Source organism: Diorhabda sublineata, chromosome 1 (genome assembly GCF_026230105.1).
Source record: "Diorhabda sublineata isolate icDioSubl1.1 chromosome 1, icDioSubl1.1, whole genome shotgun sequence".
NCBI lineage: Eukaryota > Metazoa > Arthropoda > Insecta > Coleoptera > Chrysomelidae > Diorhabda > Diorhabda sublineata.
This window is the reverse complement of record NC_079474.1, coordinates 27,581,829-27,609,139: the sequence shown is the minus strand read 5'-3', so window position 1 is coordinate 27,609,139 and position 27,311 is coordinate 27,581,829. Positions and strand designations below refer to the sequence as shown.

Here is a 27,311-nt window from a genome sequence, read left to right as displayed (position 1 = left end):
TATTTATTGCACTGTTTTTACTTGATTGCTGTCTTACAAATCATTAAGAGGTATATACCAGGTAATTTTATTGTAAAGAGAGCCACATTATGACACTTTATTGTTATTGCTCTCAGTCAGGTATTTGCCTCGCCCCTTAATAAATGGACTAAAGTTGACCATAATTTGATCGGTGAAGTAGATGTCAAGTTTTGATAGTTATCTCTGATAAAAAACGGCGTAGAAATGTAGAATTAAGATTCAGTGACTTTCTCATTATTTAGGAAGAGGTAGCCTGTACCATTTTAAGCTTTTTTTGTAATATTTTTAATAAAGGTTAAAAAACAAATATTCTACCATTTCGATATCTGCTTCGCAATGAAACCGTGAATACCACGTTTCAAACATTTGTTCAGAAAAATAGTATCGAGGATCTAGTAGAACTCTTGATATCCAAATGTTAAGAATTTTTGATTCAATGTACTTTCAAACCTAGATATAGAATCTAGCTAATCTCGCAAATGTTTTTCGAGTGATTTATGTATGTAAATAGACTAATAACCAGTTCCAAACTTAATTATTAATTCCATCATGGCGAACAGTTAATAATTTTAGAAGATGAAATTAGCATACAAAAGACGACAGGCTTGCCCTGAGACCAAAATCTAAATTGCTAATTTTTGAATCTCGAATAGCGACACCAACAATATTTCAACGCAATTTATTTTCAAAGATGTGAAGTAGAAGAGAGGATGATATAATAGAAAATACAAAAATAATATTTTTAAGTACTTAGTGATATGTTATCTTTCTATCTTCGAGACTGGTGTTTTTCTAAAATATTTCTGCCCACATAATTTGTTATTCTGCTTTTGTGTTAGCGTTTAGGATTCACATCCATTAATTAAATCTGGTCGATAAATGGTGTCACTTTGAAGAGATATTTTCAATCCCGTTGATAATAACTGGCGTAAAACGTTACCAATAATACTTTTGCACAGCACAGGGTGCAGATTGAAATCGCATAACATAACGAAACCAGTAAGTTGTATGAAAAATTCACGAAGACGTTTGTTTACGAAGACGAAATTTAGCCATTTTTGAGTTACACATCACGTGGTGTACAAACTTCTGTACTAGGAATTTTCCAATAGGTAAAGCATGGACTTTAAAAGATGCTAAAAACTAACTAAAAAACGCCAAAAACCAATTTCAGACTGGTACTCACATTTTGGAAATGCTGGCCTCAAATGTTGTGATAATTAAGTGTTTTTATTGGAACTGTTTATTATTTCTATCATAGTAAGTAGCTAATAGTGTGATGGAATTTAATTTCATTGCAATCAATTTTATACGATCTGTGTAGATTGTAGGTCGTGATGTTTTGATACTATAAATGATAAGTTCATTGATTTCACCTTGCCGCACATAAAAATGTAAATGCCTCACATTTACTAAGTTATAATTATCTTCGTTTATACTATAGATATCAGTTTCATTCTAGCACAAGCAGTATTCATTAAAAAAAGTCCTTGGCATGCGTTCTATTAGGAATTAATTCCTTATTCCATCTACGTTTGCATTCAATCGCGGTCATTATAAATTTCTTATAAACGGCCTGTAACATAAATTTACAAGTCTTGCACATACAAGGTAGACGATTGAAAGTATGCAATGCCAAACAAAAATAAATAAAAAAGCTCTCATGAAATACCATGCTGTGAGGTTAAAACGGACCTCCTAATGTTTTTTTTCTTAAAAAACTAATTTCGAATCTTTACGGTTGAAAATATAATGAAATTTTCTTCTAAATAAATAATTTTTTTGTTAATTCAATTTGGAAGTTTTGATGATGAATACTTCTTAATAAGAAACCAAATAACAGAAAAACAAATAACTAATGCAGCATCAAATCTCTTCTTCAGTAATTCCATGAAAATCTAAGAGTATAGAAGTAATCCGCACATCAGATCTACGACGGTAAATCAAATTAGAAGAAGCCTTTAAGGATTGAGACTGAGGAAGGGTGTTTGTGTGTGTGTTTGGGCACTTATAATCGTTGGATGGGAATACCTAGAGTAGGGAATTCACATCAACCGGCTTGCTAAATGATTACTACTATAGTAAATGAGACGATTAATTTCTTAAGATTGTAAAACAAGAATCCAGCAGAAATTTCATGGTAAAGAGTGAGAGTTTGGTGTAAACAATTCCAGCAAAATCGTGACGTATTCCGAATCAAGCACTTCTCCGTCGTCCTCCCTCTAGTGCACTAGTTTTTTAGCTCATCGAACAGGATCGACGCTTTACAGTGCTTCAAAGTTCGAATCAACTTGGTGACTGCTATGGAAGTGACCAACCAATCATCCTAAAATATTTGGGTTCCTCAAGAAAACTGCAAGGTTGCTGAATAATTATCATTAATTCGAACAGGTTCGCATTTCTCTATTAGCCTCAAACTCGTTTCGAAGAAGCTTTTTTGCATGAAATCAACACGTGCACATATGAATTGCAAAAAGTCAAAGGAAACTCTGTGATAGCCAAATCTCGATTGTCTACAGGGGAAGTGTTGGTCACGGATCTTTACAATTTGAAAGATGTTCTATCGCTAGATTTCTTATGCGAACGTCAAACCAACGCATTCTACTACTTCCGAGCACCTTAGCTACCCGTCTAAATTCATTCAAAGAGAAGAGAATGGAAAAATTACCTAAATGTTGAAAAAATACGTAATCGTAGAAGCTAATAATATAGAAAAATAATTTGCAGAAATGTAAATACATTATATTTGATTGGGGTGAAGAAATCAGTTACAGAATTCTGAGACACATTATTAGGCGGAACTACAGTACCGGAACTTTTCCCGGGCGGGAATTTAAAATTTAATGGAAAAGACTAGAATGGAAAATGTAGTATAGTCGATTTGTCTCTGTTCTTTTTTATTATAGAGTTTTATAGGATATCTGTGTCTCACCTAAGACAAACAAAATTAAATTTGTGACACAAATTTTTATTATGACATAAAAGCCAAGAAATAGAAAATAAACTAAACATATACATACTTCTTGTGTATACGTTAAAAGTATAAACCTAACCAGGGGAGGCTAATACTATATTACTGTAGAGTTCTCAAAAAAATAAGGAATGAAAAAATTAAAATTCTATAATATAAATAACAATAATCTGAAATAATACATTATCTACTACTCATTCATTTTTTTAACCGAAGCTTTCACAAGTTAGAAAGTTAATTTTTGGAATGCTCACAAAAAATTGCATCCTACCGTCTGTTTCCCGTTGTTTCAATATTAAGATTCATATGGGAAATACTTTCGCGTTTTATCTATGATCTAGGATGCTGCATTGAATCCAGCGCGATGCGTATGCCAGGCAAATAGCTTTTTCTCGCTTTCGGAACTGCCTAGTTTTTTAGGACAATGAAATGAACAACCATATACTATAATAGAGCATGAGTGCTTTTGGAGGGCATGGAAGTTGTTTTTAACATAATAAAATTTATAAATATTCTTAGGAATAATATATATATATATATATATATATATATATATATATATATATATATATATATATATATATATATATATATATATACATAATTGAAAAAGAATAGGAAACCATTATCAACTTTTATAAAAGAAGAAAACTGTATATTTGTTAAAAATAATTGGATATATGGTTATTACCAAAAAAATTACTCAATTTGTTTTCCCTGCATACTTTTTGTGGCAATAAAGTTTGGACGGGAATTAGGGCTAGCGTTCTCGAGCACTTAAGGGGAAGATAAAAAACACGAGAACTCCAGAGGCCATCTATATAATTGGTTAGAATGTGCGTTATTAGGATCAACCAATATAACGGCTCAATTATATTCTATTTGTCTGTTAAATATACAAAGGCATAATGAAAATGAGTCGAGCAATAGATACAAATTGTCAAAAATCATTAATTGCATTAAATTTTGTGGGGCATTTGAATTGGCTAGTCGTGGATATGATGAATCCGATAATCGTGGCATATTTCTTGAACAATATTTCTTGGCTGAATTAAATAGGAGGTGAGTTCCGATTCGATTTAGTCAACAATTTCTCACCCTGGTCAAGTTACGGGTAATATTGAATCTATTCAGAACAATTTTGAGAATCGCGAATTTGAATGTCTTCGAAGACAATGAAAGTGTTTTTATAAAGTATAGTTAAAATAGAGAGAGAAATGCTTTATTGTCAAAGAATTGTATACAATTTGTAGATAAAAGCTTGTAAAAAACTAAGAACCAAACACACAAATAACTAAATAAAGACACAAATAAAACAAAATATAAAGTATACACAAAAAAAATTTCAATGAATAACCCAAATACCTTTTAAAATTGAAATATACATGTAAAAATTTTAATATGTGATATACATTACATGTATACATTGTCAAAATAAAAATCTTTTATAGAGTAGAAAACACTTTCCAGTGAGTGGAGAGCTGTGCAATTTTTGTTTAATTGGAGAAGCGTGCTTACGAATTGGTCAAACGGATTTAAAGATGAATCAGGGATGAAGAGTCAATATTTTGTAGCTTTTGAAGAAGCCCCGATGTTTTGCCACACCTCACATACTCCAGCGATTCAATAAGGGAAAATAAACTATTGCAGAGGTGGATAAGTTTAGTTCCTTGGAAACTGATCTTAGCGCAAAATAGGCAGAACTAAATTTTTTATATAAAGCGGCAATATCTAACTCTCATTTCAAAAAATTGTCAATAACAAGCCCTAAGAACTTTATAGATTTCAGGACGTCAATGGAGGTATTATTAAGTATAAAAGGCTGCAATGTATTTTTATATAATGATACTTGAGTTTTAGAAACGTTAAGACACAGAAGATTAGAACTGCACCATGATTTAAGGGTGATTACGTTAATAGATATGCTCTTATGAATTGCCGTGAGATCAGGGTTCTCCAAGAGAAACTAGTGTTGTCTACATATTTTATCACTGATGTTTAGGTAGGCAATGTTGATAAACAGAAGAAACAAAATAGTGTCTAGTACCGAGCATTGAGGCATTGAGCATTGAAGAAGACATCGTTATATCAACTCTTACAAGCTAAAGAAGTAACTTATGGCTTTTTTTGTATTTTTTATTGTAGGGCAACCGCTTCAAGTATCTATTAGTTAACAATGGAAGCTGATAAAATCAATAAAAATTTGGCAAAGACGACAAAACAAAAGTATAATATTTCCACTGACTTCACTTTTTCTGTTAAGATAAATATTTTAATTTTTGTTGTAATTATTGTTCTTTTAACGATATCATCATAACCCCTTAATTCAAAGTCTAATCTATTTTGACTATAAACTATAAAACAAAATGAATTGAAGGAACTGAAAAGCTGTTACTACTAGTATATAAACTCCAGCAAATTGTTGTTTTTAGAAAATTAACTAGCTCATGCTTATACAAATTTCCATTAACATTTTATAACAGTAAAGTTCTTAAAAATAAATTAGTTTCATTTAAAATAGGTAGAAATGAAAATGGATAAATATCATGGTAATTGTACTTAATAGTTATCAATATTGATTATGGAACAAGATTTCTCAAACACGATCTATAATATTATATAGCATTTTTTCCTCTTTTTCTGGTCACCATTTGCCAAGTTTATAAAGTTTATGAATAAAAACATTACTTTTATTCAAATATGGTCGCTCGACGTTGTTAACTAACTATCGCTATGAGTAATGGTTTACTATAAACATTTTTGGACCGCATTGTACCACAAAACAAAAAATAAATCACAGAAACGTTCTTATCAACTGATGGGGAATTCGTTTAAGGTGTCAACGAAGAAATATGACCTGCTGAAAATCTTGTTGGCATTCTTCGTGTCAAGAGATAAATAGTTTACCAATAAAGCTTCGTCTACAATGTATAAAAAATGAAGTGGGTGTAAACTCGATAATATCTAGTCTGTTTTAATTTTATTTATAATCAAGTATAGTTTTTTCCTGGAATGAAAATTTCTTTAATACAAATGGCATGGACATTTTACATTATAACATTGAACATTATAATTAACCATTCATTTTTGGTCACTACACGCAAGTTCTTTGCACTAGGAACCTAAAAATATGAATACTGGAATGATTTGAATTTAAAAATCTTAAATTAGAAGTCGACTAGAGGTAACTATGAAGTAATTAGAACCAGTCAAAAAAGTAAAGAATAAGATGTTTGTGTCATCAATAAAGGTAGGAAGGATGGAAAGGCGGTCGGCTTAAAATCTATTTCAAATGTAAATAAAACAACATAAGGCCCAGATTTTATTAAACATTTCTGAAATAGTAACATCAATAATATTCATGTGGTCACTTCTACATGAAAATATTATTCTGTGGTACGAAGCACTTTAACTTCATTTTTCCTTTATTTTTCCACGTAAAAAATAATCTTTAATAATTAATAGAAAATTAAACCCATGATCAATACATGTGCAACGCTTGTTTGGTGGTTGAAAACTGAACAAACAACTGCTCAGAAAAACTAGCCAAAGCTGGCTAATATGTCTAAGTATTACAGAGGCAATGTCAACCTGTCCTACTATAGCCTAAGAAATGCTACTGAACCTACATCATTTTCATCTCATAGTAAAGAAAGGCATTTAGCGACGCCCTCGGGCTAATCCACACAGTAAAACTGATGTAAAACCTAACGATTGTAGAGCTAATAAAGTTAGAAAGCCGTGACAAACCAATGGACCAAATGCTAGCATGTTGGCCAAGCGTGTTGAACAAAGATACCTCACTCGAAGTGGTAATTAAAGACAGTTCGAGCCTAGGCAAGAAGCTTGACTGGGCATTTTTGGACCAAAATGCAAGCTCTCCATATCTCTAGGAACATCACACCAATTTTCAGGTGGTGTTGTATGTAATAAACAAATGTGCTTAGGAGTGTTTGTATAGAAACCTGTCTAAAAAACCACATAAACATTCTCTCAGATAGCCAAGCGACCTTAAAGGTCCTGAAAGCTATTGAGTGTACATCCAAACTAATGTGGGAGTGTAAACTCTGGAAGTACTAGCTAACAAAAACGAAGTAACTCTAATATGGCTTACAAGCCACTAGGATATAATACGAAATAAGAAAATAGGCAGCCTTGCCAAAAAGAAACCTACTGTGGCCTCACGGGATGCCACAATAACGAACTGAACGAAGAATCCAAAAGATTAACAACCATATCAGCTAAGAAGTCTGAGGAACTTCTCGTGATGACTAGAAACGATATGAAAATGGTGATCCGTCTTCTCACTGAGTCGTTAAATACGACCTTAAAACGATGGGCATGGCAGACGACAACTGTAGATTCTGCGAACAATCTATGAAAACAGCTTAGTATCTACTCTGCAAAAGTTTTTCTCATTTCACTAAAAGACTTAAGTACCTTGAAGGAGTAGTACTAGCACCTAGGGAAATGAAACACAAGATCTCCAAAAATAGCCTCCTTTGGGAGGAGTCTAGGTATTTTGGAAGCAAAACAATAAGATGTAGAGTCTGGTATAAAATATCTTTAGGTATAGGTATAATAACATGCAATATGCCTACAAATTGTAATACCATTAATTTTGCTTTTTGTTGGTCCAGACAACAACCTTTCGCCTAAATTTTGGTTACAGTAAATAAGAATTGAAATTGTTTTTGAATAAACAGTTATTCCAAGTTATATTTTAATTTAAGAAAATTTAATCTCGAACATAAGATTTGTCATTAAATGAAGTAAGAGATATTAAATTCATCCCATTAGAATGTACGAGGGTTGTAAAGAAAAGGCGGGTGATTATACAAAAAAGATTTCATTTGTCATATCAGTGAACAAGCTCAGCAATACCCTCTTCATAAAATTTATACATCTAGAAATACGACCAATTTACATGTCGGATTGATGGAGTAAGTAATCTTGGGGTAGAGTTTACCATTGCCTAAAATAACTAGAAATTTCATAAGTTGTGAAAATATTACCACATAAATTTTATACTTAATATTACCAAAAGCACTCCTCGTTTCGATCCAGAACACATACATTGTGAATAACTGTTATTTGAAGCATTGATGAAATATAAAATATCTTTATTTTTAGAAATATGATGCCTTTATATACCATCATGTATGCACATACCGAATGAGTCTGTTTAAAAAGTATTTTTAGAAGGGTTATATAAATACACAAATTTAGATTGATTTATTAAAGGAAGTTATGATTCGATTGGAAAAAATGTAAGTGCATATTCTAATAAAATATTTTATGATTATTGAAAAGTTGTAAATGTACACATATGTTGTGATCGACATACCTAATCATTAAACACTTCAAATTGGAACAATTGATTAAGCAAATTGCACATGAGAAAACATTTCAAATATTCTAGTTGGTATTTGTTAGAGAACAGCAACATCTTATTGTCTTACATTGAAAAGATTGAAATGAAATAAAAGAAAACATGAATCCAATTTAATGTTGATAATTACTCATAATATAATAATCAAATACCTTTGTTGAGAGTTTAGAGACACATCCGTAAAGTCGGCTGAACTATTCGACTACTAAGTATTTTATACTGTTTTGTAAGTATTCTTAACTTAATAAAACATGAAAATCAATGTTTTCTTTTATACTATTGAAGGCAGCTTTTCAGTTCAGTTTTACGGTATTCATACGGTGTTCATACTCTGTTTTCGGAAAGTGTAACGAAAATAATGAAATTACAAGTCGAGAACATAATTTCTGAGAAAGTACAAACAATAATATAAGCCCACAACATAACTGCAATATCAATTTTCCTCATATTTTTTTCTGGTTATTATTATTTTGTTGAAGGGTCCTACTGGGTTCTACCACTTGTTGGCGTTGTCGAAATTTCAATAATTCATTAATTATCTAGTTCGTATGCTATTTTATAATCAATCTTTTTGTCTGTTGTATCGATATTTCTACAGTTAATTCCAGAAGTTCTTTAGTATATTCGTTTTCTTCTCCATTCTTGTTTTCCTCGCTCTTTTGAGTTATATTTGCTTATAATTCGATATAGATAATGTTTCTGTTTTCTCCTAGTTTTTTCCATTTGAGTATTCCCTGTATTCTTTTTGTGTTCCATATAATGGAGGTGAACCTTAGTAGTGTTTTTTCTCTTTATCGTGTAATTTGTAATTAAATGTTTGTATAGGAAGTTTTTATTTGACCTCATTATTCTCAGATTTAGAATCTCGAAAACTAATTTGTATCATCATCCATATTCGTCATTTTATTCCGTAATGGTGTATTTTCTTTAATTTTTTGTATTATATGGATGAAATCTAGATTTAGTGTTGTCGTGTTGTCTGGTATCTTCTTCTTATGCATGTTGATCCGCAATTTAGAAACGAGTAGAAAGTTGTTGTGTTCTGTCTAGGCAAAATAAAATTACTTAGTGTAGGCAATCACGAGACGAAAATCAATTCAGAAAAATAGAAATTAAGTAGAGTAATAGTAGAATAAAAAGATTCTGATGGAAACCTGAGTACAGTGAAAGAACCAATTTTTATTTTTGATCTATGTGAAGGCAATCATTAGACAAAAATCAATTGATAAAAATCGAAATATGGAAAGACGAAGGAAAAACAAAATGGATAACTAGCCATTTAATATCTCTCAAAAAGAATCATCATTTAATTATTTTAAAGTTGTGGTAGAATAAGAAGATACTGATGAAAACCTAAGTACACTGAAGGAACAAATTTATATTTTTTTTGTGAAAGAGAAATTATATTTCATTATCGATAAGGATTATTACATTAACGAGCTATAAGTGCACTAATGCCATGAGCACATAGAACAGTATAGACTGCGGCGGTGAGGTAGACTAAAGATTAACCAATCAGATCTAATATTCTGATGTGCAGTGAAGGAAGATTTTGCGACTGGCGGAGCAAAGCGAAGGGCTGGAATCCTCACGTTACACATAATCAGGGTTTAGCAATTGGTTCATGAATTAAAAGATCTTTTTTCAAATGAGATTTTTTTAATAGAACAGAATTTTTTTGAGACATTAAATTTAGAAGTACACGTGAAATGTGCACTTGACGATCGCTGTCCAAAGAACTTAAATATGTTATAGGAGTTCGATGAATCACAGATTGAAAGCAATGAAAAATTATCATATTCGAAATATTTACAAAACGTTATCCGTGATACTGAAGTCTTAACGGCTTGATGTCACTGTAGTGGATAGTCATTGAAAAAACCGTAATTAGAATGAAATAACAAAATTGAGCAAAAGATTAAACTTTATAGTTCAAAATTCATGAATCAGTGCCAAGGTATTTATAATGGGGATTTACAACATAATTAGAAACTAATTTTAATCTTTGTTCACATTGGAATTTCTCTAATTAGTAAGACCGTTAATTTTGTGGACTAAAACATTACCCAGTAGAGTAAGGAATATATTAATTTTCAACTTAAAGAATCAGTTTGAGTATTTTACTCAAGAATCTAACAATCAAATAATCATTTGTAATATAATTAAAATATGTCTCTTGTAAAGGAATAAAAAAAAACTATAAATTAATGAGAAAGTTTAGGTGAAAGTGGAAAAAATATTAATTAAACAGTTTAAATCACCGATTTCTTATGTCTTGAATTTCAGAAGAAATATTACTTTCTAGTAATTCTAAACTTATAATTCTTACGATTTGAGGAACTAATTTCAAAATGCTTATTTAAAAGATGATTAGGTATCACGTATGACTTATTAATTTCCTATACTTTTGAATACGTCAAATTTCATTTGCTAGTTTCGGTTTTGATATCAGAGTACACTTTGAAAAGTCTTGTAACTCCCTGATATTTTTAATTTTTAAGAATATTTTATCAAACCCCTCATCTAATGAAATTAGGAGCATTTATTAAGTAAACCCCAAAACCATTAACATCGATACATGAAATTCGCATTGAAATTCGATAGAGGCAGAAGAGCTCTCACGTTTCTAAATCACTACTCGGTTAGATAAGATACGGAGTGGAGTCAGTAGAGCAATTAATAGCTTAGTAGTGGCCAGCAGGCATTAAAGTGGCCGCCGACAAGTAACTGCAGACAATATTGATAAATCAACTCACATAATGAACAAATAACCTTTTTGCATATAGGACAAGAAATTAGTGAGTGAAATTTGGTAGGATAAAACATGATATTCAAATCGCAGTCTTTCGAGATAGGACAGAAATTTTCCAATTCAATTAATTCTATTCTTTAATATATCGGATACAAGAAAACTTCAACAATATCTTCAAAAATATCGAAGACATTATAATTATTTCTTTACGAAATAAAATAAATGAAAAAATGTCACAAGATCGACAATATCACCCGATATGAATCCCATTCAACATGTGTAGAATTATATGACCAGAGCAATTTTTAGGCAAAATAATCCAGTCATTGCCCAATAGGCTCAGAAATACAGCTATTTAAGAATAGAGGAAGATCACTCAATAAATTATCAATAATCATTGGTGGTAGGTCCATAAATATAGCATCAAAACTATCCAACAATCTTGAGAATAACAGTCCAAAAATGAGTCAAAAACCGAAAATCCTTATTGAGTCGTTCGAAACTCAAAGTCGTCGGTCTCTTTGATTATTAAGGTGTGGTTCACCATAAATTAATTCCAGAAGGTCAAACAGTCAATAGGAAGTACTACTTGGCCGGTTTAAGGCATTTACGTGGAGTAATTCGTCGTCGAAAAAATTTTTGAGCCTTAATTCATCACCAAAAATCTGTTTCGACGAATGCGCCACGAGTCCATTGAAGCTATAAAAAGTAATTCGCTTACCATATCAGCCGAGGCCTACAACAAGTATGTGGAGAAATGGATTAAGCATTGGCACACTCTTATTAGCTTGAGATAAACTTATTTTGAAAGCGATTATAAAGATTTGTATTCAAATTGTGTTAAACTCAATTTGATAACAGGGTATTATTATTTTAAACAGAGCTACTTCAAATGAAACGAATAGAAGCCATTATGATGAAATAACTATTATTTATGAGCTTCGATATCTTCTAAGTTAAATTCAAAAGACTAATTAGCTTGTTTATATCGAAAACTTATTATTTTAGGGTAGGTATAATGGCCTAAATTGGACTAAAGATTATATTTACTTCGCATCATTTGTTTTTCATAAAAAATATTGGAGATTTGATCCGCATTTTTTTTCCAGGCGAAAATGTGGCATCATATAAATATATATAATATTTGATAACGATCGACGATGGCGTCATCATCGGTAACACTTCATCATTCGATGCATCCGCATCATCAGCTTACGACAACTTTGCCAATTTCGATAGCGACACCCTCCCGTGATTCGATGACTTTTACGAGCACAAAAGGTCTGCTTAATGGACCTGGACAAAATAATTGCTTTCTGAATAGCGCCGTACAGGTGAGTGTTTTTAATTGTTGATATTTAGGCGTCGAGATCCATTCAAAGGTTAATATTATGTTAATGCCACTGAAAGGGTATTGTTAGTCCAAATTAAAATCAATATACATTATTTTTGCCTTCTACTCCATTTAGTAATCTCCTTTTAGTTTCTTACATTTTTCCCAGCGACGTTCAATAAGTTCGATATCCTTTAATAAGATAATAAGAATCGTCAAGCTCCCCAAAATAGCCATCACCTCGTCATTGTTGGAAAATTGCTGACCACCGAGGCATTTTTTCAAGTCTAGGAACAGAAAATAATCCGATGGGGCTAAATCTGGCGAATAGGGTGCATGAAGTTGCAATAACGGATGTGTGAGCTGGTGCATTGTCATGATGAAACAACACTTTATTCTTGGCCACATGCAGCCGTTTTTGCTTGATTTCTTAGCTCAAACGTTGCAACAACGTCGCATAATACTCGCTGATACTGATAGTTTTTCTTCTTCTTCTATCTACCTTTTCAATCCATTCTTTTGACTGTTCCTTTGTTTCGGGTGTGTAGTGTTGGACCCAAGATTCATACATGGTAATGAAACGGCGCCAAAATTCGGCTTTATTTTTGTGAAATATTGCCAACCAACCTTGCGATGTATCGCACTTTTTGAAATGCCTAAGGTCTGCTAACAAATACACTTTCAGTCTACGATCATCCAGTACCGCTTTGTGGCTTTTCTTCAACGTTTCTGGAGTCGTCAGCTCATTTGGTCGACCACTGCGATGCTGGTCTTCCTAGGTCGTACGGCCCAATATTTTATTGTTTATAAAGAAAGAGCAGTCTCACCCAGAGTAGAATCTAGTGCATATTTTATATTGGTTGGCTAAGGCCTTTCAAATACTAAACAACGTGGTGTCTTCAAATTTGTGTAATTTCTAATATAGTGGTATTTTTCAAACAACTACAGTTATCTCTAGGTCAAGCCAGGTACTTTTGAGACCATCCTCGTACTTATACCAAAATTTGATTGTTAGAGTTAATAAAAATTAATTACACCTACATGAGTCTACTTGTTAAGAGAGAATGTTTCAGTTTTTTAATTTTTTTGTTTCTTTCGGAGAGATAAAAACTTTTTTTATACTTTAATGGTTGCCCTATGTACCGGGTGTCCCAATAAGAATGGCTCTCGTCCATATCTCGGAAACTGTTAATGGTACAGCTTCGGGAAAAAAATTACCGCTAGACGGCCTAATTCAATACCAAAAATTATAAAATGAATAACTTACCAATTTTGCCTAATTAATATGCATTTAAACTATGATTATCATATTCTTCAAGAAATTCAGAGTATATTTGATTTTACAAGTTTTAGTCTATCTCTTCAAATAAGAGGTGGGAGGAAGCGGGAACTTTATTATGAGAAAACGCCTGTAAGTCCAGTTCTACTTAACCTATCTATGCAAACTTAGGCTTTTTGAAGAGAGCTCCTTTTTACCAATGTAAGAGTTATAATTTCGAAACAACCTAATAAGTAACGTATACGCTAGGGGGCGCAATTTATTTATTTTTTTAAATGTAGTTATCCTTGAAAAATGTTAAATGGAAACATGTAGTTTTAATTAAGGAATATAAAAGTAGATCAAATTAGCAACAGAATAGCGAAAACAGCATGTCGATATGTTTTTCGTATTACGAGATATCCTAACAAATGTGTAAATTTTAAGCATTTTCCTTTAAACATAAATTACTCTGGGTTGGCTGAACGGATTTTAACATTTTTTGAATCCTCAACATTTTCTTCCCTTGTTCTCTTAATAATAGTTCTAATAATTATGTCAATATTACTTATGTTGTCACCGGGAAACTGCGTTATGGTTCCCGAGATATGGCTGAGAGCCATTCTTATTGGGATACCCGGTATTATAATCCTTTCTGAACACAACTTTATATTCAAAAAGGTACGTAAACCAAACAAACTAACGGTATGACAACTATGGTGAGCTTGCTATTCATATGTTTGGTGAAGTTGTAGAACTAAAGTAATATTGTTTATATAAGCCAAACTCATAAAATCTTTTTATAAGAAATAATGTACATAAAAGTGTAATTTATCTAAGGCTGGGTGTAAGAGCATAAAGATGCGGCTTCTTTAATCCTTTTATTGTTATATGCTGCTTAATGGGGTGCATATGGGGTTCACGGCTTTTAACAGATTTCATTTCACAATGCTGATACATTAAAATGGAACCCATTGTCATTTTATTAGGACCGAAATTTAGAAAAGGCATTCAGGTTGCTAGCGTTTTTATGATGAAACAAACGATTTTACTACATAAACTGTAAGTTTTAACTCAAATGTGTTTCCAGTCTGGACAGTGTTTTTCTATATCTTATCATAGATTTTCTCATCTTATATTCATTTCTAGTGAATTAACAGCGTAATCATTTCTTGTCCATTTCTATTATACGTAATAAATATAAAACGTAATAAAAACTACATTCCATACAAATAGTTCGGATAAAACTCATTTTTATCTCTAAACGTTAGATATTAAGCAAGGAAAGACCAGCTTATAAGAAATAAAAGTTCTGTAATGTGGTCATTATTTTAAGACATCTTGTAATTATTGTTTCATAAATTTTTTAGAACTCTCTAAGTCTAATAACAAACTTATGAAATTACATTAGGACATCCTAATATCCTTTAAGGATCTCCTAGTTTTCGCGCTCAGATACGTTTGTTAGGGGCTCTTAAAAATTAAATATTCTCTTAAATTGTCTTATGCTGCTACTACCATCCATCATTTTGATGGACATTCGATTCTTATTGAAGATGGACGTTTTTTGTTGAACAGTTTACAGAAAATAGCGTTTTAGACTCACAGAAGAAATAAAGAATTGCCTGCATCATCCACGATATTATTGACATTTTAATAGCAATTGTTTGTAGACTCACCCTTATTTCTCTTTAGGGGAAAGGAATCAAAATTCGCCACTTCAACAAGTAACTAATTTTTTTTCTTGTTAAAATATAAAAATCACAATGTACAAAACACCAAAACGTCACTGGACAACCACGTGGTACACAACAAGTGCTTCTTCAAACATCCCTTAATTTTATATTAGACTAATGTATTGCGCCAACTGTTCCTGAATTCTTTCTTTCATTACTCCTTATACTTTACGAATTAATTACATTCAAATGAGAAAATTAATTAAATCACTTTGGTATACACCTTTTAAATCACGGCTAAAAGGAAAACTATGTTAATAATTGTTAGTTATTGAAACAATATTAGCATTATTGAAAAATGTCTGTTACCTTAAGATATTGCAAAAACTATGGACTGTAATTTTTGTTATTACTGACATCTACAAATACGGTTCATAATTTCGAACAGAAAAATGTAGTACTTAACGCAGGAATGTCTTCATTATGATAAATTGAACGAATAGTCTCTTTTTTTACAAGAACATTTTTCCGATTTTATTTCAACATTTAAATATATATTTGATGGCAATTCAAGTCGCCGGCAACATGTTTTTTCTTTGAAAGTTATTCCAGATATTAATTAATTTTATTGTATTTTTCAGTGCAATTATTTTAAAATAACAACTGACTATTTCAAGGTGTAGGAATAAAAAATATTGCGGGCAATAACAAAGAAGATATTTTAATATTTCCCCATTAAATATTAAATTACTTTTAGTTTATCGTTTTGGTATATAAAATTTTAAATAAATTTTTTGCGCAAAATTCGTTCCTACCTTCGCTTGGAAATTTCTTGTGACCAAAACCGCATAAAATAATGTGTGTAATGATAATCCTAGATTGTTTTAAAGGAGTACAAGGGATAACTTCTGTAATAAATCTATAGGTTTCACCGAACGTGAGCAATTATAGATTTCTTCTTAATCTGGAAACAATATGCTGTTTTTCCATCGAACACTCATGAATCAGAAGAAATAAAAACATATTTTTTAGTATAACTGTCATAAAAGTAACTGAAAAAATTGCAAACGATGACGTGAAAATCTAGAGGATGTCTGGTAAATAATGTTGGTTTTCAATGTTTACTTATTTTATCAAATAATGATACAAAAAGAAAGTCTTGATTTTCAAAGTATAGGCCATTTTATGGTTACAACCCAAATTTTAGCAAGCTCTTTGAGAGCTTGATAAAATCATTAGAATAAATTCTGGATGTGGTAGGAGTTCAATATCACCAAGTTCTTTGATCTTGTTTCGCGTAACTTTCGCAATATGTGTCTTGTTGTAAGAGAATCCACTTTTCGTTAGCTAAACCTGGATATTTCTCCGAGAAATCCTAATAAATTCACATCAGCTACCAACTAACCAATCTTCATAATTATATCAAACACACAACAAGACTTTCCATTCGACTCGACCTTTATTTGCGACGGGTTCTGATAATTATCCTTTGTTTAGCCACTGATTTTCCTTGCTCCAGTTGCTTGAATAAATCCATTTAACACCGCAACTAACAATAAGACTGATAAAATGATCATTTCACTTGAAGTGATTTTAAATTCATCTCCGCGATCTTAGTACTGCGTTTGAGGAGTTCCATTAAAAAATTATACCATCTAAAAAGTCAGAAATTGGTCATAAAAGGTCAGTGGGTGCTATTAATTGGTCAACGCTAGAATATTTTTTATTAAGGGTTGAAGTTTTTCAAGGTTATTCAAAAATTTAAGCACCTCATTCGCGAAAAAAATTAAAAATGCGTGATAGCATTAAGCATTAAGTGAACCAGAGGGACTGGTATAATTTTTTTCTGAAAAAACTTAGAAATGTACTACAATCGAATATATAACAGTAGAGGAAGAACTAGAAACTGGAAAGTCAAAGTACATACATAGGATTTGGGAGATGATGATTAACTAGATTATTTTATAAAAACGTCCATTTTTTAAATTGGAAATATGTTATATAATTCAAGTATTACATCTCTAACTTTATATTTATTCTTCAATACAATTTGAAAACATAAATATTTACAAAAGGTCTAAGAAATAAGAAATTAAATTTATTCTTCAATATAGAACTTAAATATGTATTGGAAAATATCCAAGCATCCACTACAACAACATATTATCATTGTAAAAGAACGGTATTTAAATGTAAAATATTTACAGATTTTTTATCTCTAAAAGAAATTATCTATGAAAAATATTTCCTTTAATCCTTTAACATCAAAGACGCTATATACACAACTGCTGATTCATGGTAGGAACTGAAACCTTACCCTTTGCGAAAATCTTGGCGGAAGTTAGGACTGAAAGTGACCAGATCGTAGATGAGCAACACAACGACACACAAGAAATCATTAAGGACCTACAAACCGTACAACCGAATGTCCTTGCCAGTGAAGTTGAGGAATGGATTGCCCAATGTGACAAAGACAGTGAAACTAGTAAAGAGCTCAATGTTGACCAGATTATTACCGCTGTTTTGGAAAATAATGGCGAAGAAACTGTAAAAGGGGATTCAGTGGGTGAATGTGACGAATCCTCTACTCGGATTTCACATACTGACGCGTTTGATATTGCCCTTTAGTACCTGGGACAACAATGCCTATGAACATTTTGTGGATCAATAAATGGAAGAATATTGTAGCTCAGTATAGAATGCCATTTGCTAAACAAAAATTTGTAACTGATTTTTTTCTAAGTAATGAAAATATAATATAATAAAATATATTATACTATTTAATATGTATGTAAATAAAAATGTTCCGACCACACCTCCAGCCCCGAAGGTGACGGATTGGAAAGCTTCTACTGTATTTCAGTTTTGTTAATACTAAATTTAGCTGACCAAATATTTATATAAGCTGACCAATAATCAGCTATGGCTTCTCGATAGCGCATAGATGGAATTTTTTATTTTTTTCTCGGATGGGGTGCTAAAAGTTTTCAATGACCTTGAAATACTTCAACCCTCAATAAAAATTTTTTATCGCTGACTAATTAATAAGACCAACTGACCTTTTATGACCAATTTTTGACCTTTCAGAAGGTCAATCGAAATTACGCTCATGAGGTGCTAAGATCGCGGAGCTTCAAATGGAGATGTGTGATATCTTTAGAATGTCCAAGGAAGTGCTGATACTAAATTGGTTTACTACTGTTTCCCTTGTAACCTCAATCTTTGAGCGTCAAATCTTTACTATTGAAAAGTCATTTCTTGTCAATAGTCCATAGATTACATGATAGTTGTAAATAACTATTTAGATTCCAAAGGAAAATGTGATCCTTCAGTAAATACGTTGATATCCGGAGAAGGAAGAAACGCACTTTCCTCTTGAAGTATGTACATATATAATTTCCTCTACTATACCTTAACAAAAAATTTTTCAAACTTATGTAGCCATATATTTGAAACTAATTTCAAAAACATTCATTATTTAAATAAAATAGCAGTGGGCTGACACAATCATTCTATTTTTAATGGAACTTTTCAGTTTCAATAAAACAGTATAAAAATCCTATTTTAAGTATTAGATTTTATATACATTAAGATTATTACTACAATTAGAACAATTGCTAATATGAATACTTTGCGATTTAGTAGTTATTCTATGAAATAAGGTGGATATTTCGGTGAGGCTTGTAGTAGGTATAATTCTCTCATCAATTGTCTTTTTATAAATAATAAATTGATGAAAGTAACACTCACCTATTCTTGTAGGCGCTTTTTTTTTACGTGTGCTATGATTTTGTCAACCAAGAACAAGAAGTATTGTATATTCCTTTGGTTCACCAATCACCAACTAAGAAGTACATTTTCTCGAACGTATTTATACCAACTGGGCTCGCATTACATTTATAATTTCAATATTTTAGATAAGAATATGAATTAATAATACAGAATGTAGAAATACAGCATATGTATTCCAGTAATGCAAACAGTACAAATGATGCTTTATTCAGGGCACTTGCTTTGGGCTCCTACCAAATTCTGCTGTATGAAGAAATATGTAATTTTTCTTACTTGGTGTATACTTTAAACTATTGTCATATTAACATCAATATATTTCACACATTCTTCTCAGAACGTACATTTTGATTTCTCTGCTAACTTTTCTATTTATAAAATATCAGTCTTCCTTTAATTAAAAAACAAATCGCGTAGGGCAATATTCACCTTCTTTTTCCTTCTTCTTTTTACTAAAGGAAATGGATGGAATAAGACGGTTCAAGGTCTATTAGGTCAGATGTGAAGTTGGACCCATTGTTCGGTACCTTTCATGGGTCAGTGCATGTACCGGAAAGTCTAATTATAGATAAAAGAGTTAGTTCTGCACAATCGAACTCCTTCCGGTAGTAGGTAACGTCTTGATGATATTAATGAATTGAAAAACAGGTTGGTTATACACTTGTAAGCCACAAAAAGTCAAATGTTTAGATTTGAGATAGATAAGTGTTAAACGTTGAAGGATGTAGAAGGTAGAAGTAAAAAATAGATATATGAGATAATTTCCAATGATTTTTTCTGTAAGAAAAGTTTTATGGTTTATTCTAAATGTGCTTACACTACAATTCATATAAAATGAATGTGTGTATTTACAAAATTTACATACCTGTAACAAAGGAAACGACAATTAAAACTATTATTAACAAGGTCAGTTCCTAAATCATAATAAGTATTCTCACCTGTTATAATTTCTTGTAACTATGAGAAAAATGTACAGAAATTGTTAAGTTACTTGCAGCCGTATAGCTTATTTTGGTTGAATATGATGGATCAATTAAATTACAAGGACCAGTCGTAAATTAAGTGTGGTTGTTCTCACAAGTTAGTTAATACTTCCGTGATTATAAATTTATGCTTGAAATATTGGAGCAAATCCGTTGATTAACCGAAAGCAACGAGATATCCGCGTGATAAAAACACCTTATCAATTTTTTTGTTATTATTAGATATCGAACACAACAAGATGCATATCTTATGATCAAGCGGTAATCCATGCATAATAGACACGCACGGGTTGCACAGTGAAAAAAGTCAATAGTTGAAAGAAAACATCAGTTCTCAAGAAAACAGTGGCGTCCGAGTCAGAAGAACCAATTTACTTTTACAGATATCCGATTAACGTAAATTATAAATAAATAATGATTTGTTTGAAAAAATATATATTTTGTTGGTTTTCTCCTTGTCAATGGAACTAAAAACTGAGGAGAACATTATATTCACTTTTCTATTTTTCAAAAGCTACTTCTGCATTTCGGAATAAAACGAGTAGGAAATTATAACTATTGATATTGAGCACCCAACGTTCCAAGAACAATGTTAGTAAATCATCAGTCGTCCGTTAGGCGAGCCGTTAGTTTTCATTGGTATACCGTCTAAGACTAAGTGCCACAATATAAGCTTATCCTGCAGCAAATTGCTGAAGCCTTGTAGACTTCATTTATGCACATTCTCAAATCGCGTCTCCGAAACAATATAGTTGAACCTGATAGGGGCAATGGAACAAAATTATTAAATTAGTATTGTCATCGTTCCTTAATAGGTATGCAACATTATGAATCAATCTCATGATGAGTGAAAAAATTGAGTCCAAAGATTACACGCTATCCTAGCAACCCTTGCCATAGACAATGTTACTAATTTATGACATTATTTTATTGTCATCGGTCTCTAATAATTTTAAATAAAATCCAACGTTTCTGAGTGCACGAAAATTGAGTTCAAAGTTTGCGTTACGTAGATACCAAGCTATTAACAATCATAATTACTTTGATTTATGACATGCTAAGGGTTGCTTTTTTAATTTAATTTTTAATTTAACAATTTCTCAGCGATTAGTTGATCTATTTTCCTGTTGTTCGTTGATGGCGTTTTACATATATGTACCTTATCTTCAACAACCTCGATATTTTGTAGTCACATCACTTATTTATCCGTTATTTCTTCTACCATAGGTGTAGAGGTGATATTTCTTCTCCATTTAGTTCTATGCTTTGCTTCCTGATTATCCCGTCTCAGTTGAGTCTTTTCTTTCCAGTTTGTTCGCTATTTCCATGTTACATTTTCTTCTAGGACTTCTTTTTCTTTGTTTCACCTTAACTGTTCTATCCTCCTCATTCTCACTATGTGTTCAAGCTATCTCAACTGTAGCTTAATTCGTATCTCATTGTGTCGTTCCGTATTTTATCTAGTTTCTTCATCTCCACTATTTTTCTCAGTATCTTGGAGCCCTGAGTAGTTGGAGAACTAAAATTACGAGAATGGGAATTGGGACAGAGGATAAATGCCTAACAAATATATTTTTCGCAGACGACCAAGTTGTTATAGCTTGTGAAGATTGGACGACGAATATGCAAAATGGGGTTTGAATATGAATATATTAAAAATAGACGATGTAGGGAATTTAAATACCTAGAAAGCATAATTTCGGAAGATGGAACAACAGAAGATATAAGAAATAACAACAAGGGAAAAATTCTGAATTCATTACTTTGGTCAGAAAAAAATAACCTAAACACAAAAATGACATTATACAAAGTCATAGTGGAGCCCATTTCAACGTATTGATGGTACTGCTGGCAACTGACGGAAAATTGCGAAAGCAAGGCGAGAAACAGTCGAGTCCAACAAAGTAGTATTTTAGCCGCGGCGTACACAAGATTTTTTAGACGACGCATAAGATCCAAAACTTTTTAAATTACACTGAGGAAAGAAAATAAATAATAGATAATTATAAACATTTTATTTATTGAACAATATAATGTACTAAATGATATTTGCAATGTCAATATTAATTTATTAATTATTTGCAAAAAGTAATGTTGATTGTACCTCCAGGACAATTATTAATATTTATTGGATTGAAGTGGCTAGAGTCACATTTAAGGAAGTTGAAGTTGTCTACTCTAGAGAGTCCCGAAAGTGTTTTGCAGTACGGAATTGTCACTTTGACTACATGGAACCCTCGAAACGCAACTTTCGGTATGTAAATGAATACAGAACGAACAGGATATTGCAGGCTATCCAGAACTGAGCATATACGAAATGAAGATATAAAATGAAGAACAGGTCGAGTATACACGACTTCAGAGAGAATACAGACTAAACTGCTCTGGTAGGGACAGGTGATGAGGATGGAACATAACAGATGGCCGAAGAAAGCATTGATGTATCAACCGCAGAATAGAAGAAGACGAGGAAGACCCTCGAGGACTTGGAAGGAAAGGATTGAACAGACCAGTATAGATTTAGCTAACCGGGAAAACGGGTAGATACATAGAAAAGTGTAACGTAGGAAATGAGGGATGCGGCAAACGATATCTCTTGAATTATTGTATATTTGAAACTTTTTATACAACACGTCAGGAATTTTTTGGTTTTTTTTTTCAAAAACTCGAATATAGGCGCAAATTATGAAGGTGTGACAGAAATAATTAGATATCATGTATTTTTCGCTGATATTCTGAGAATCATATCAGTTTTTAAAACGCAAGCATGAATTGCTCTTTTCTGAAAACTGACTTTTTGGAATCCTCATATCAAAAAACCCCTTTGTGTGAAATTTGATCGGAATCAGCCTTGTATAATTACGAAAAAACCAATATATATATATATATATATATATATATATATATATATATATATATATATATATATATATATATATATATATAGATTTTTCTAAATTATATCGTTACCATTTTAAAACTGTAGATTCGGAACCATGAATCAGCATTGAAAACAGTATCTACTTATAGATTTTTGTTTCAAATTTCAAACTTCTAACAAATTGTTTGTTAGGCATCAATTTGTTTCGTAAATTTCGTAACATTACTTTCATTTAGTACTCTTCTATTATTTATTAATAACTTCTTTGTTAATACTGTGTAGTTCCGCTTTTGTTTAATAACTAAAAACGATCATCGGGAGTTCTCAAGGAATCTACACAAGCTTGAAGGTATTAGTGGGGTAGATACGCTTTAGTAAACATTCCCACACGTCTATCTTCATTTGTCTTTTACGCTCACTTTGATCCTAAGTAATGACAAAAAGGGCAAATCGGTTGATGTTAATTGTTGTTAATGATAATCTGTGAGTATTGAGCAATATTTTGATATTATTTATAGCTTTTCGAGGGTATATAGTCACTAATATACTCAAAAGGTTAGATAAGTATGAGTCATGAATCTAAACATCTTATTCTGATATTTTCCAAGTAAATATTTTGAAAACAAGGATGTATACTCAATTTAATTTAGTTGAATGTTATTTAGGTTATAAGATTTAAAAACGTCTTGCTTTTAAGTGTTGGCTATATTAAACTAGAAAAAAACAAGCATTTTATGTTCTTATAACTTCATTATTTGTAGAATTTGTTCACGTAAAAAACATACCGTTTTCTTCTAATGTTTGAAATTGAGAAAAATTCACAATTATTAACATTCTTGACCACTTTCCAAATATGATAAGTACCATATTCCGCTAATGACTTTATTTTTTAAACTGGTTTATAATAACTAGAACGAATACTTTATTTATGGTAACGAAAAAATAATTAAAACGTATATTGAAGGCGTATTTAATCTCTGAATAGTTTTTTGTAAGATATTTTAGTATACAAGGTGTGAATTGGAAAACGTACGAGTCTTAGTAAGCATGTTAACCTTCTATGAACCGCAATGAACGAAGTCTCAAGATCTGGCGCAATGTGCCTATCCGGCAAGGCTCAAAAATGATTATAACCAGTAATTCGCATGACAGTAATGGGTTATTAAAAAACAAGATTGTCGTACTTTGGAGATATCTGACCTAAGAAATTCCATGTAACCTTCTTAATGTCCTAATAGAATACAATTAAACTAATCCTCTCCCCCAGTGGAGGCGTTTGGAGAAATTGTTTCTGTCTCAATACAGCGAACGCCGACATCTCGGCGAAGCTGCGCCGTTCCCAAAGACTTACGTTGCGCTACGTGGTTTCTACTCTTTCGTTTATATAGTTTTGTTGATATTTAATAGTAAGTTTAAGTTATCGAACCTTGTTTAATGTGCTACCTCTCCACTACCCTCGACACTAAGACTGAATGCATGCATCGAGCGGACGTGTGTAGAGCGCACAGATTACATAGGGTGCATCGAGCGCACATTTGCAGCGGTATCTTCAATCCCTGTATTTAGCTTGGAATGTTTATTACTGTAAATAAAAGAAGAAAAATTATAAAAGAGTTAACAACAGAGTAACAGAGTTGATACTTACTCATCAATAATCATAGTCTCCTAACCTAACCTAACCATTCTTAAATTAAAAAGCTTTTTTGTGGAAAATTCACAATACGCAATTTTTTAATTATTTTGAACCTAATACCAAAAATACACTCATTCTTAGAAAAAATAATTTTTATTTTAATGATAATAATTATTCAAAAGTTAGTTTATTTGCCCAGCTCTAGGACTCATTTCGGCAGATCAAATTTTCTTGTGCGCTCGTCGAACGATCTTTCGGAATCGACACAGGTAGTGTGCGCTAGATACAAGAAATGTTTTCTAAATGTGTGTTTTCTCAATGCACGTGTGCTTCTCGCACCCCAACCCAAGAATAGCGCCTATAAGCTGATAACATGATTTTGCAGGATCTTATTTATTTTCAACAAGATGGAGCTACTTTACTTCACTCCAGATAGATAGTGGGTATATAATTGATTTGCTAAAACATGGACTGGTTCAATAAGAACGGTACAAAACCATCATTATTGCTCGATTTTATTTTTTGAGTAGACTTCAGACTATAGAAAATTATGAATAACATAGATACTAAAACAAGCAATCATTTGCTTTATAAAACTGTCTTTATTAATAACAAACTTTATACCCTTACAACTTTCCACTTTGTATATTATAAGAGAATTATTTAAAAAATGTTTTCAACCTTTTAGAGCTATTTAAGTTTCTTAAATCTATTAATGGATATTTATACCTTATATAGTTACTTTTTATTTGACTATTTTAAAATTTATTTATATAATTTTCCTATATACTTGTATAAAGAAATTAATGACCTTTTAACTTTAAAATATTCCAGAAAGTTTCGATTCGAAATATACAAAAATATTGGTCGTAAAAGATGTTGCAACATGCATCTACAATTTGTTATCCTAACCGTAAACTTAAGAAGATTAACATAATGATATTTATTGTAATAGACTTATTCTAATCCTAAAAATTTTTATTTATGATATACAGAAATATTCAGGGATTATAAAATCAAAATTTCAAAGAATCATTTGTTTTAAAGGCGTATATACACCTTACTCAAGTAAGCACCAAATGAGTTCAAAATTATTTTTCATATAAAAGTTGGCGTATCAGCTGAATACAAACTCATACAATACCCAGCGAAGAAATATTCATTGGAACAAACAATTTGCTCAATATCGTCATTTATTAATTTCTGTTATTGTTATAACAATTATTTTATTATCAAATTCACAAAAAAATCCTACTAATTAGTGAAGCATTCAATGGGAAAACTAATTACATTTCCTTTTGGAAGTTAGTCAATATTTGGGATAAATGTTGAGATACTTGGAATGGAAGGGTGGAATTTTGAAAATTAGAAACAAATATTGAAAAATAAAAAGAAAATAATCATACTGAACACATTGTTTGAACCAACACTCACAATTACACTGTCTGACGCGCGTTTCGATAACCAAGTTATCGTCTTCAGAGACTAATATTAAAAAAATGTATCTAATAATGAATTGTTGGATGCATTTGAGAGCATTGGAATTGCTAAATGTAAGAGTAACTTAAATAGATACAAAGGGCCAATTCCTTCCAACCCATTCTGTAGCTTAGTAGTCAAGGAATAAATGTTAGGATTTCCGCCAAAGAGATTTTCCCACTGGAATTAATTTTCGCGAAATAAATAGTATAAATAGGTAAGTAAGGTTAATAGGTTTTAGTTTACCTGCGTCAGACAGTGTAATTGTGAGTGTTGGTGTAATGGTGGTGTAAACAGTGGGTTCAGCACATGTGTTTAGTGAAATATTGCAAAGTCTTATTCAGTTATTTATAAACAAAAATCCATTGAAAATATATAACATTTCTACAATAACTTGTCTTGGTACTTAGTTTTATAATAATAAAGGTATTTCTCGTAGAAAAATATTTTGACCATTTCATCACAACCTTGTGCTTTTTAATTTGACGCCATTTTTTATAAGGACAACAGACAACCGAGGGGTATGGTTCATCACTCTCAATATTTCAATACACCTTTTATAATACATAGTTTTGCTCGAATGCTTAATTTTTTTTCTAATTATATGTATATGAATAATAATAATAATTATTTGTATATCTTTGTATCCAGTAAGTCCGAAGCTCTAAATGTAAAACTAATATGGACTGACCTTTTCTAACACCAAATTAGTCATATATATCATTCTGTTTCTATGTATTATAGTACGAATTGAACGGTTTTGTGATAAGAATCGTATTCTTAAGCTCTCCCGTTATTGGTTTAAATAATATTTCATATGGATGCTCTCACCACACAACCATAAATTTTTGCAAACCTTGTATCATCAAAAAAGTATGTTGAATTGATATCATAATATAATTTTAATAGATGTGTCTCCCTAAAATCTTTTAAATAGATAAAGTCAATCAACCAGTCAAAAAAATACCGTTCAATTAAAATATTATTTTAAACTTATTCATCTCCAGTTGAGATTATAATTACTGCCTTCCTCGAAAATACCATCAAGGTTGTCTTGATGTAAGAAGACACGCTCTGGTCTACATGATACCTCCTAGTGATTATTCCGAGTAAGATTTGTTTTTATTTAAGTTATTTATAGCT

General features: G+C 31.4%; 1 protein-coding gene across 1 annotated transcript in view; it reads left to right on the top strand.

Moving 5' to 3' along the window:
- Positions 1-27,311, top strand: part of LOC130443504 (uncharacterized) — a 164,043-nt gene that overhangs the window by 22,684 nt on the left and 114,048 nt on the right. The window contains exon 2 of the mRNA XM_056778187.1: positions 12,246-12,470. Within this exon, the coding sequence (XP_056634165.1) occupies positions 12,297-12,470 (174 nt within the window). The 5' untranslated portion in view covers positions 12,246-12,296. The remainder of the gene's footprint in view (positions 1-12,245; positions 12,471-27,311) is intronic.